This window comes from Hemitrygon akajei, chromosome 6 (assembly GCF_048418815.1).
Source record: "Hemitrygon akajei chromosome 6, sHemAka1.3, whole genome shotgun sequence".
NCBI classification, from domain to species: Eukaryota; Metazoa; Chordata; class Chondrichthyes; order Myliobatiformes; family Dasyatidae; genus Hemitrygon; species Hemitrygon akajei.
In genome coordinates, this window is record NC_133129.1 from 111815295 (window position 1) to 111829160 (window position 13866).

At 47.6% G+C, this 13866-nt stretch overlaps 1 protein-coding gene across 1 annotated transcript in view; it reads right to left on the minus strand.

The window, feature by feature from the left end:
• Positions 1 to 971: 971 nt before the first annotated feature.
• The window catches only part of spi1b (Spi-1 proto-oncogene b), a 35259-nt gene continuing 22364 nt past the window's right edge, over positions 972 to 13866 (minus strand). Inside the window, exons 3-5 of the mRNA XM_073049062.1 lie at positions 11192 to 11436; positions 4412 to 4568; positions 972 to 2547 (exon numbers count right to left, since the gene is read on the minus strand). Of these exons, the coding sequence (XP_072905163.1) occupies positions 2237 to 2547; positions 4412 to 4568; positions 11192 to 11436 (713 nt within the window). The 3' untranslated portion in view covers positions 972 to 2236. The remainder of the gene's footprint in view (positions 2548 to 4411; positions 4569 to 11191; positions 11437 to 13866) is intronic.

Consider the following 13866-nt stretch of genomic DNA (forward strand, 5'->3'; position numbering starts at 1 on the left):
CTCACACTCCCCTCCTACATACCCACTCTAATACTCACACTCCCCCCAACACATACCCACTCTAATACTCACACTCCCCTCCTACATACCCACTCTAATACTTACACTCCCCCCACACATACCCCACTCTAATACTCACACTCCCCTCCTACATACCCACTCTAATACTCACACTCCCCCCAACACATACCCACTCTAATACTCACACTCCCCTCCTACATACCCACTCTAATACTCACACTCCCCCCAACACATACCCCACTCTAATACTCACACTCCCCCCAACACATACCCCACTCTAATACTCACACTCCCCTCCTACATACCCACTCTAATACTCACACTCCCCTCCTACATACCCACTCTAATACTCACACTCCCCCCAACACATACCCCACTCTAATACTCACACTCCCCCAACACATACCCCACTCTAATACTCACACTCCCCTCCTACATACCCACTCTAATACTCAACTCCCCTCCTACATACCCCACTCTAATACTCACACTCCCCTCCTACATACCCACTCTAATACTCACACTCCCCCCAACACATACCCCACTCTAATACTCACACTCCCCTCCTACATACCCACTCTAATACTCACACTCCCCTCCTACATACCCACTCTAATACTCACACTCCCCCCACACATACCCACTCTAATACTCACACTCCCCTCCTACATACCCACTCTAATACTCACACTCCCCCCAACACATACCCCACTCTAATACTCACACTCCCCCAACACATACCCCACTCTAATACTCACACTCCCCTCCTACATACCCACTCTAATACTCACACTCCCCTCCTACATACCCACTCTAATACTCACACTCCCCCCAACACATACCCCACTCTAATACTCACACTCCCCCCAACACATACCCCACTCTAATACTTACACTCCCCCCACACATACCCCACTCTAATACTTACACTCCCCCCACACATACCCCACTTTAATACTCACACTCCACCGACCCCCCCACACACCACTCACACACTTTTACCTCACCCACATCACACATACCCACACCAAACCCTCAGACACACACACACACAAACCCTCAGACACTCACACTATGCCCACACTCACGCCCTCACACACACTCACACTACGCCCCCTACACACATGCACACACATGCACACTCACTCACACCACACTCTCTCATACACACACACACTCACACACCTACACACACACACACAAACTCTCACTCACACCCTCGCACACACTCACAACCTCACACAGACTCACACTCACACCCACACACACACACAGTCACACCCTCTCTCACACACACACGTGCACGCACACAGTCACACCCTCACACACACTTGCCACTCATACCCCACAAACATCCCCCATACATCTCGCACACACATACCTTCACCCTCCCTTTATACATATATTCATAGTTATTCAGACACACAAATACCTGCACACATCTCACTCACACATACACAAGGGCCCATCTAAACACACACACCCCTCACACAACCCCAGGTACTCCACCTTCTACACAAAACATCAGTCAAATATCCCCCCAAAAATCCCATACACAATCCAACCTGCCTCCATCCTTAACCCCATACAGAGCCCAATTCACAACCTCAGACCCTCCTTTTCCCCACACACAACCCACCCATAACCCCATGCACAGCCACACACAATCCTGCTAGAGCCTGTCCCCTAACCAGACACAAGCCCATGGACGACCACCCACAAGAATCCAACTCAAGATTCAGCAGGAGGAGATGGTTGTGTGTCAGGTCACCATGGAGAGCATCTGCCTCGTCACAGCTGTAATGCTGTGGGGGAGGGGGTGGGGGTGGTGAGGAAGTTGGAGACACAAGAGGGTGACAGAAGTGGGGGAAGGAGGATATCTAACTGGGCTGGGATAGGGGTAGATGAGAGAAGAGGGCACAGTAGGAAGTGGAGGTGTTTCGGACGGAAAGGGGCAGGGTATCAAGGTGCATGTATTGGAGGGGATTTGGTGAAGAGTGGGTGAGGACAGATATGGAGAGGCAGGCAGGGATTTGTTGAGGAGAAAGAGGTGATAGGTGAGATGAAGGAGGCAGAGGAGGAGCCACGATGGACTGACGAGTTTCTGCTCTGGTACTTCCCTCACCCAGCTTGCCACTCTGCCCAGTGAGCTCCCCATGAAAACAAACGTTGGTGAGGGGAAGCAGGAGGGAGAATAGTTGTTGGATGGGTGGGTTTAATGAGTGTAATGCTTCCACTCTCCTCTCCCCATCACCTCGCCGCTGAACTGGTAGGTCAGCTTCTTCTTGATCTTCCTCACCTCACCCGTCTTGCCATAATTGCGAAGAGCTCGGGCCATTTTCTGGTAGGTCATTTTTTTCCGGTTGCCCTTCTGCACCCCCCAGCGATGGGCCAGCACCTCCTTGTGCTTTGAGGAGAACTGAAAGGTGCCTTTGTCCTTGTCCACCCACCAGATGCTCTCCTTCATATCACCGCTCCGCAGCAGATCCAGGAGGAACTGATAGAGTCGAATCTTCTTCTTGTTCCCTGTCATCATTATTATTCATTATTCCTCATTATTATTCATCAATCCTCATTATTCATCTTTTGCACTATTATCCATTTTGTAACTTACAGTAATTTTTTAACATCTTGCAATGTACTGGTGCTGCAAAACAATGAATTTCACAACATATGTCAGTAATAATAAACTGATTCTGATTCTGTTTCAGAGAAAGACACAGGTCAGGGATGTGAGACAACAACAAAACATCCTAAACTGTCCTCTGATGTGGCCAAGCAGAACATCCAATAGGGACAGACAATGAACGTGCCAATGAAAGGAAGCTGGTCATGGCGTGAGGAGAGGGTTGAGTCTCACAAGGGTTCTAGATTAGTCAAGAGTCTGAGGATTTTACTGTTCCTCAGCAGCTCTTTTAACACTGTTTATCCTTCAGATCAATAACACTTCATCAGAATGTTCTGATAAGGGATCTCCAACCCAAAACATTGACTCTGTTTCTCTCACCACAGATGCTGACTGACCTGCCTTTATTCCACAGTTCCAGCATCTGCAGTTTTTAGACTGTTCTGTGATCTTCTCTCCATTAGCTGCTCCAGTTCTGGCAGCCCTGTCATCAGCTGACATGGCTCTGGGCTCTGAAATCTCCTCCCCCAACCTCAACTTGTGAACGGATGCATTGTGGTAAGTTAAACCTGGACAGGTCTTACACAGTGAGTGGCTGGGCCCTAGGAAGTGCTGAGAAACTGAGTTCCCTGAATGTGGCGACACAGGTAGGCATGGTGTTGAAGAAGACAGCTTGCCTTTGCCTGTATTGGCACTGGCACTGAGTACAGTGTTCGGGACGCTTGTACAAGTTATTGTTGAGACCACTCGGGGTATGGAGTGCAGTTCTGGCTGCCCAGCCATTGGAAGGATGTAATTAAGCTGAAAAGGGTGCAAAAAATATCCATGAGGATGTTACTAGGACTGCAAAGCCTTAGCTATAGAAGGGGCCAGATAAGCTGGGACTCTTTACCCTGGAGTGAAGGAGGCTGAGGGGTGACCTTGTAAATTAAAATTTATAGGGAGCATAAATAGGGTGAACAGCCAGTCTTTCTCCCTCGGTTTGGAAGTCCAAAACCAGAGCATGTAGGTTTAAGACAAGCGGGAAAAGATTTAAAGAGGATCTGAGGAGAATCTTTATCAAATAGAGCATAGCCAGTGGTGGGAGAAAGTTGTAGATGTGTACGATTACAATGTTTAAACAAACATTTAGACAGGTTCATGGATAGGAACGATTGGAGGGTTTTGGCCAAATGCAGACAAATATGTAGGCATCTTGACCAGCATGAACTGGTCAGACTAAAGGTCCTATTCCCATGCAGCATAACCCTGTGACCCTGTACCTCCTCCTCCTCCTCCTCGCTTCTCCTTCCTCCTCTTCGTCACCTATCCTAACCTCTCCTCCTGTGGCCAAGCATTGAAGTTTGCCGCATCTTACTCTGGTGAAGCACTCACATGTTTTGCTGAAGGGATGTATAAATGCACACTGCTAATGTAACCAGTAAGCCCTAGTGTCTCCTAACCAATGAAGTCACACTGAATAACACACACAGAGTGCTGGAGGAACCCAAGTCAGGCAGCATCTGTGGAGGGAAATGAACAGTTGATATTTTGAGCTGAGACTCTTCGTCAGACTTGGGGTGGGAGGCCACACTGACCAGCCCAGCCCAACTTTGAGGAAGCACCATGACTTGCCCCTCACTGCCATCTGACCCCTCTGACATGGCCTCCGTGTGTCCACCCCCCTCTGTGCCTCTGCCCCTCTCCTCCGTTTGCCCCGTGGAATCAACACTCCTGTTTCTACACTGGTCTGTCCTTTCTCCCGCCACGCCGCTCTGCACTTGCCTGATTCTGCCCCAGTCATCTGAGCAGCGGGCTCAGTGGTTTCCATTTCTCCGTCGGACACTTCCAGTGGTGGGCTGTGCCTCTCCAGATCTTCCTCATCAGAGCTGCGCTCGGCCAGGTGCGCGTACTGTTGGTACCAATGTGGTATGTAGGACACCTGTGGTTCAGAGAGAGGGCAGTCGTCACAAGCAGGCATTACTATGTCACCTATGTGGGGTACGACCCCAGGTCCAACCACCACCAGCACCCAGCATCTACACAACGCCTCTGACCTGGGAGAACTCGGGGTGATGAACCCATCAACAACACCTCACTAATACACTTCTGATTTATTTTATTTCTTATTGAGACTTTTAGAAAATTTCGTTGCCGCAAAAACACAGGAAATCTCATGACATCCAATATGGCAGCGATGATAAGCAGTTTCCGATTCTGATTCTGGTCTGAAACTAGATGGGGACACAGATATCATGCCCCCTGTTTCAATCCCATCCCTCCTTTTTGTTTCCCCTCATTCTGGTTATCCTCTTACCCCCTTCTCTTCCCCTCCCCACCCTCATGACATGCCCACCTTTTCCCTCTGTTTCTCCACCTCCTTCCTTTTATTCCATGGACTACAATCCTCTCCTATCAGATTCCTCCTTCTTCTTCCCTTTATCTCTTCCACCAATCACCTGCAGCTTCTCACATCCTCCCCCCCACTCCTCACCCGGTCTCACCAATCTCCTGCCCCCTTCCCACATCACCCCCCCTTCCGGTCTCACCAATCACCTGTTCTGATGAAGGGTCTCCATTGGTACAGTCTGTCTGACCTGCACCTTGTGTGTGCTGCTCAGGGTCTATCAGATTAGCACAACACCATCAAGATAGGAGCGAAAAACAAACTCCTCCATTCCATCATGTCTGATCCATTTTCCCTCACAGCACCATTCTCCTGCCTTCTCCCCATAATCTTCACACCATGGCTAATCAAGAATTACAGATGACAAACTCTAGGTCATAGTGAAGGCTTAGGGTGTATTTAAATTAGATCATGTTCACAGGTCGTGATGGACAGGCACAAGGAAAAAGCAGGTCAGGCAGCATCCGTGGAAACGAACAGTCAACGTTTCGGGCCGACACCCTTCATCAGGACTGAAGAGGGAGGGGACAGCAGCCCTATAAAGAAGGTGGGGGGAGGGTGGGAAGGAGAAGGCTAGTAGGTGCCAGGTGAAAAACCAGTAAGGGTTGGGAGAGGGGAAGCAGGGAGGGGATAGGCAGGAAAGGTGAAGAAGGAATGTAAGGGGAAAGCACTATGGGTGACCTACCACCCCACCGGCCTCCAGATCCAGCACATTATCCTCCACAACTTCCGCCACTTTCAACAGGACCCCATCACTAAGCACATCTTTCCCTCTTTACCCCTCTCCGCTCTCCGCAGGGATCGTTCCCTCCACAACTCCCTGGTCCACAGATCCATCCCCACAGATCTCCCACCTCTCACTTATCCCTGCAAGCGTAAGTGCTACACCTGTCCTTACACCTCCTCTCTTACCACCATTCAGGGCCCCAAACTGTCCTTCCAGGTGAGGCAACACTTCACTTGTGAGTCTGTTGGGGTCATCTATTGCATCCGGTGCTCCCGGATCAGGCTCCTCTACATCGGCGAGACCCGATGCAGATTGGGGGACCACTTCATCGAGCACCTCCGCTCCGTCCGCCACAACAGACAGGATCTCCCAGTTGCCACCCACTTCAGCTCTGCTTCACATTCCCATTCGGATATGTCCATACATGGCCTCCTCTACTGCCATTATGAGGCCAAACTCAGGTTGGAGGAGCAACACCTCATATACCGCCTGGGTAGTCTCCAGCCCATTGGTATGAACATCAAATTCTCCAACCTCTGGTAATTCCCTCCCTCTCCCTTCCCCCATCCCAGTTTCCCTCTGCCTCCTCCTCCAGCTGCCTATCACCTCCCTCATGGTTCCACCTCCTTCTACTACCCATAGCGCTTCCCCCTTACATTACTTCTTCACCTTCCCTGCCTATCCCCTCCCTGCTTCCCCTCCCCCACCCCTTGATCTTTCCCCTTACTGGTTTTTCACCTGGCACCTTCCCCCTCCCCCCCACCTTCTTTATAGGGCCCCTGCCCCCTCCTTCTTCAGTCCTGACGAAGGGTCTCGGCCCGAAACGTTAACTGCTCGTTTCAACAGATGCTGCCCGACCTGCTGAGTTCCTCCAGCGTGTTGTGCGTGTTGCTTTGATCCCAGCATCTGCAGAGTGTTTTGTGTTTACAAGGAAAAGCTCCCAGCAGCATCACAGACAATGGATACAGACAGCTCATGGGAGGCAGTGATGAGAGAGAGAAAATAAGACTGAACAAAAAAAGAGATGTTGGTGCTCAAAGAAACATAGAGTTAAGTCCATGGTAGTGCAAGGAGTGCCTGTGGTATTCTGTTACTAAGGTAGATTCAGAGATGTGTTTTGATAGTATTCTGATATTAAGGTATATTCAGAGTTGCGGTCTGTTGCTGAGGTAGATTCAGAGATGTGTTTTGATAGTATTCTGATATTAAGGTATATTCAGAGTTGCGGTCTGTTGCTGAGGTAGATTCAGAGATGTGTTTTGATAGTATTCTGATATTAAGGTATATTCAGAGTTGCGGTCTGTTGCTGAGGTAGATTCAGAGATGTGTTTTGATAGTATTCTGATATTAAGGTATATTCAGAGTTGCGGTCTGTTGCTGAGGTAGATTCAGAGATGTGTTTTGATAGTATTCTGATATTAAGGTATATTCAGAGTTGCGGTCTGTTGCTGAGGTAGATTCAGAGTTGTGCAGGTTGGTTCTGGAACCTGATGGTTGTAAGAAAGGATCTGTTCCTGAACCTGCTGGTGTGGGACTTCAGGCTCCTGTACCTGCTGACTGACAGGAGCAGCAGAGAGAGGAAAAGTCACAGCTGATGGGCATCCTAGATTCTTGTTGCAGTTCCTCCTATAAATAAAGTCAATTGTTGTGCCGATGATGGACTGCTTTGTTGGTCTTATTGAAGTGAGTAAAACTGTGAGGGAATAGGCAGGCTGACTATTTCCCCTCGTGTGTATCTAAACTAGGGACTGTTGATTTTAGATTAGAGGTTGCCTACTTTACACAGGAATAAGCAGGAATTCATGCATTCTTGTGCCTTGGAGTTGCCATACCAGGCAATGATACAACTAGTCAGCAGTGCATCTGTAGAAGTTAATATATTTGGTGACATGCCAATTCTCCTTAAGCTTCTGAGTTGCTGGCCTCTAAAGAGAAGGAGGGATGATTTCAGAGTTTGATGCTTTGGCTTTTCACCTTATGATCAGTGAAAAGCTAGAGCTGGTGGAGCACAGAGAATAAACATGGAGCAGTGCAGTGATCAGTGTTACCTCAGGGACCCATGCAGGGGCCACAGCTATTCAGAATATATTAATGATTTCATGAGGGGATGAAGCTGACGTGTCAGCCTCTGTCACCACCCCTGGCAGAGCATTCAAGATTCAATCTTGTTTAATGTCCTTTCCAGTACACAAGTGTAAAAGAAAATGAAATAATTGTTACCCAGACTCTGATACAGCACAAACAAAGAAATAAAATAATGAACATAATAATAATAAAAACATAATAAATATAAACACATAAGATAGCTTATATACATAGATTGATTGTGTGTCCATAAAGTGATACTGGGCATAGGAGTGTCTGTACACAAGGTGACTCTGACAGGAAATGATAAAGTAGTGGTGGTTGGCGATGTGGAGTGGTGTGTTAGTGGGGGGGAGGTGTTAATCAGCCTCACTACTTGGGGAAAGTAACTGTTTTTGAGCCTGGTAGTCCCGGTGTGGATGCTATGTAACCTCCTCCCTGAAGGGAGTGGGACAAACAGTATCTGAGCTGGGTGAGTGGGATCCTTTATGATGTTGCTGGCTCTTTTCATGCACCTTTTGTATTTATGTCCTTGATGGCAGGTAGGATGGTGCCAGAGATGCACTGGGCAGGTTTGGCTACCCGTTGTAGAGCCTTCCTGCTCTCTAAGGCAGAATGATGTGAGTATGGATGTACATAGCCCAGCTCTCTTCAGCCTCCTCACAAAGCAGAGGCATTGCTGAGCTTTCCTGATTGTGTAAACTGTGTGAGATGTGTGCTCCCGGAAGTTTGAAATTGCTCAGTTTCCACTGTTGTGCCTCCAATGTCAAGAGGGGTGTGAGTGGTGCGAGCCCTCCTGAAGTCAATAACCATCTCCCTTGTCTCGTTGACACCGAGGAAGAGGTTACTTGCCTTGCACCAGGCCTCACGTTCTTCCACCCCCTCTCTGTAAGTGGTCTCATCGTTGTTGCTGATGACCCCAGCAGGGCCGTGCCATCAGTGAGTGATTACTCAGGGGTTTGGCCATGTGGTTGTGTCAGCAGAGTGTACAGAAGTGGGCTCAGCACTCAGCCCTGGGGGGGGGGGGGGTGTACCCCAGGCACTTACCACTCTGCATAAAAAGTACCTCTGGCATTGCTGCTAAACTTTCCAGCACTCACCTTAAAACATATTGGCCATTGCTGCTCTGGGAAAAGGTGTTGTCCAGGCCTCTTATAATCTTATACATCTCTATCAAGTTACCTTTCACCCTCCTTCACTCCAAAGAGAAAAGCCCTAGCTTGCTCAACCTATCCTCATATCCTAATCCAGGCAGCATCCTTGCAAATCTCCTCTGTATCTTCTCTAAAGCTTTCACATCCTTCCTATAATGAGGTGATCAGAACTGAACACAATACTGGAAGAATGGTCTAACCAGAGTATCATAGAGCTAAAACATTAGTTTGTGTCTCTTGAACTCGAGCCCTGACAAATGAAAGCCAATGCACTGTATGCCTTTTTAACCACCCTATCAGCTTGAAGGTAGATGGGATCTTGTCCTTCCTAGATTTGAATACGGGGGGAGGGGGGTGAGCAGGGGTGCAGAGATGAAGGGGTTAACCTATGAGGAGAGATTGAGTCACCTGGGACTATACTCTCTGGAATTCAGAAGAATGAGAGAGTATCTTATAGAAACAAACAGCATTTTTAAAGAGATAGATAAGATGTAGGAAAGTTGTTTCCATTGTAGGTGAGACTAGAACTAGGGGACATTGCCTCATGATTCAGGGGAGAAGATTTAGGACAGATGGAGATGAGAAACTATTTTTCCCAGAGAGTGATGAATCTGTGGAATTCTCTACACAGGGAAGCATTTGAGGCTTCTTCACTAAATATATTTAAGATACAGTTAGATAGGTTTTTACATAGTAGGGGAATTAAGGGTTATGGGGAAAAGGCAGGCAGATGGTGCTGAGTTTACAGACAGATCAGCCATGAATGGCGGGGCAGGCTCGATGGGCTGGAGGGCCCACTCCTGCTCCTATTTCTTATGTTCTTATGATCTTGGAAGAATGAAAGATCACTGAGCCATAGGTGAGGGGGAGTGGTGGGGGGGGGGGTGCGGTGTTACCAATGTGCTGCTGCTTTGTCATACAGAAGGCTGGATGGTGGAGAGTTAAAATAAGAGAAAGGCATTAGAGGATTCCTGAAGAAAGGGAAGGTTGCACTGGGGGCAGAGCTACACCAAAAGAGCTGCACTCTAGAAGGACAATATGGTGGAGAGCTGCACTGGGAGGGAACTGCACCAGGGTGGAGCTGCACTGAGAGAGAGCTGCACCAGGAGGGAACTACACTGGAAAGGAACTGCACCGGGAGGGAGCTGCACCAGGGTGGAGTTGCACTGGGCAGAGTATGTAGTGCAACAAGGGAGGAAAAATTAGGTAGTGTTCATGGGTTCAATGTCCTTTCAGAAATCTGATGGCAGATGGGAAGAAGTTGTTCATGAATCATTGAGTGTGCCTTTGGGCTTCTGTACCTCCTTCCTGATGGTAGCAATTAGAAGAGGGCATGTCCTGGGTGATGGGGTCCTTAATGATGGATCTGAGAAATCTCTGTCGAGAAGCTCTGATGGAGTGAGGTGGATTGCGGGGGAGAAGCTGAGCATTAGAGGCAGCTTGTCAGAATGAGTGGACAGCCCCCATCGGCTTTGTCCATCGCCTCTGCATTGGGCAATGTATGCAGGTAGGAAGTAGTGCCATTTTTTGGAAATGATACTGAATAGGAGCCATTGGTACTTGTTACAAGAGAACTGGACAAGGCAGTGAGTGTCAGAGAAATTCTGGCAAAATAGCCATGTTCTAATGGAAGCAGGCTTGTCACTGGGGACTTGGGAAGGCAGGATATATAATGCTGGACCAATGAAGTTGGAAAAAAACATAGAATTCTGTGTTTTAATTCAAGTGACGCAGAATAAAACAAAGTATTGATCCTGCAGAAAATTGTATGTACTGTGCTGTTTATTGTTGGAAATGGTGATTCAGTGGAACATCTTGTCGATTATCCTGTCCTTTAAGATTATAAGATTTGTCCTAGGTTGTGTTGCAATATTGGTATTTCACAGACATATTCCAAAAAATAGAGAGGGGGAAACATTTTTTCTACAGTTGGTGAACACTTCCTGGGCTCTGCAATGTCCTGGGCTCAGCATGAGCTGCAACACTTCCTGACCTTGGGTAATTACGGTTACTTAAGGAAATGCTTGCCCTCTCAATCCCACTCCTGCCTCTCACACAGCTGAAGCACTGAGAACTCAACAATTCACTTCAAACAGTCCAGCAGAAGTAGCAAAAAGTGTGCACTCAACACCAAGGGTTCCGTCCCAGCAGTCAGGGAGGGTCTGTTCACTCTGCAAAAAGTCCAGTCCTACCTGGGGAGTGGTGAAGCTGGCGGTTGCTGCCGGCTGTGTCTTGCTGTAATGGGCGGCTGTATTAATGCGGTTGCTGGTGACAGGCAGTGTCTCCAGGTTATGCAGCTGCTGTATCTCCATGTGTCGGTACAGATGTTGCAGCTGTGGTGACTGCACATTCTGCAGCTCTGTGAAGTGGCTGTCCGCAAAGGGCTCCAGGTCTCTGTAGAAGTGGGTGGCTGAGTCTTCCCAGAAATGGTCAGCCACTGCTTAAGAAGAGAATTGGAATTAGTTTATTATTGTCAGAGCGAAAAGCTTGTCCTGCCTACTGTTCACACAGATCAAATCATTACACAGTGCATTGAGGTAAAGTAGTAACAACGCAGAATAAAGTGTAACCTACGTACAAGTGCTGTGCAGGTAATCAATAAAATGTGAGATCATAATGAGGTAGATGGTGAGGTCAAGAGTGCATTTTATCATTCAAGGAGTCCATTGAAGAGTCTGATAACAGTGTGCAAGCAGAGTACAAGCTGTCCTTGAGGTCAGTGATACATGTGCTCAAACCTCTGTATCTTCTGCCTAGAGAGAGAGGGGAGAAGGGAGAATGCCCAGGCTGGCTGGCATCTTTAATTATGCTGGCTGCTCTACTGAGCCATCCTTAGAAGGTAGATGGTTTCCATGAAGTGCTAAACTGCATCCACAAACCTCAGCAGTTTTTTACGTCATCTGTAGAGCTGTTGCAGTCCCCAGGTGAGATGCTTCCAGATAGGATGCTTTCTATGGTGCATTGATAAAAAGTGGGAAGAGTCAACTGGACCTTGCAAATTGTTTTTGCCTCTTGAGCAAATTGAGGCTCTGGTGAGCTTACTGACTGTGACATTGGTGTAGTTGAACCAGGACAGGCCAGAATGGGACGGCGGGGGGGGTGGGGGTGGTGGGGAGCATTACACACTGAGAGAAAAGGAGACTGCAAAAGATGGGAGAGCAAAGATGTGAGAGAGGAATAGAGTGCTGGAGAGAAAGAAAGATAGAGTGGGACATAATGAGAGAATCAGGAAGGAGGCTAAAAGTTGGGTATGTCTGAGGGAGGAAATGAGGGAGACTGACAGAGAGAGGAAGAAGAGGGGACTGAAGCAGATCAAGGGTGGATGAGGAAGAAACGGGGTGAAAAAGGGAAGGAAGAGACAAATAAAAGAAATCCTTGTGTACATGTGTTATCTTTAATAGCCAGAGTAATTGCCAAAGTATTCTCAGAGATAATCCTTTCGTGTAGTCACCGTTGCAGCGCAGGAACCAGAAGAGACAGAGAGCTGGTGGAGGGCCATACAGAAAAACCCTGCCGGGCAAAAGGGTGTGAGGGAAGAAGCGAGTGAGAGGGGGAAGAGTGTACTGGTGGGGAATAGGAGCAGCACACACAAAATGCTGGAGGAGCTCAGCAGGTCAGGCAGCAACCATGGAAAGAAATGAGTTGATACATCAGAACCGAGCGGAGAGACAAGATGCCCAGAATGAAGAGGAGAGCTGGAGTGGTGAGAAAGGAGAACGAGCTGACTGGTGGAAATGACAGACAGGTTGTTTTAGGGAGGGGAGTGGAGTGGGGGTGGAATTGGGACAGTACAGGTAAATGATAGAAAGAGGCAAACAAGGTCACAGAGGACAGACAGACAGAGAGGGGGAATGAAAGTCTGTGGGGGGAATGAAAGAGAGGAAGGGGGGAATAAAAGCAGGAAAAGAGAAACAGGTATGGTGTAGAGAGGGAAAAGATCAAATTAAATTTACTGCTACATTCATTAAAGAGCCTTTTTACAGGTTAAATCCCACAGCACTCATGGTGACACCTGGGCATGCCTGGATACCAGTCCACTGTTCCCTCTATCCCTGTTTCTGTGCTCTGCCCTTCTCCCTTAGTTTGCATCTCATTTTTGTTCAGCATTGAACCTTGATCTTGCCCCTTGAGCCTGCCCTACCGCTCCATGGCTGATCTGATCTCTAGATTCAACTCTACAGTCTCTTTGACCCATTGTGGTTGAAAATCCACCACAACATTGTAGCTGCCTAGGGCAGAGAATTCCACATATTCACAACTCTAGCAAAGGAAATGCACTGTCTGAAATGCCTATCTTGAGACAGTGCCCTTTCTGGATTCCCTAGTCTGAACGAATACCTCACAGTGGGTTATTTAATTGTGTGTGTTTCGAAAAAGACAGTGCTAGCAAAGTTGTCTAGATCAAGGAAACTGGCAGACCAGAGAGAGATAATTACTTAGCACATCAATAACTGATCCATTAATAAATTGGAAGGTTTATGTACTCAGGAAAGTTATCTTCACAGCATTCATTGCAGATACCTGGGATCTGTGTCTCTAAGAAGACTATAGACCATTTGTGTTAAAATGTAGATGAAAGAATACCATGTGTGTGAAGTCACCCAATGCAAAGAAACTGTATAAATGAAGAGAGCAGTTCAATCTTATTAGGAATGGGGTAAGGAATGTAAATGAAATACAGGGTGAACTAGAGTCCATTCCTCTGCCTTCAAATTTTGCAATGGACAACTAGCTTGTCTGCTTCATTGGTACACCTTTCTAACTTATAGGAATTGTACCTGTGCTTTGGTAGTCCTTTGTGTGTTAGAAATGGTTTGTAATTTGAAAGTCTTTTATAAGATAGAAATTCTCTGTGAGTTTTAAATGT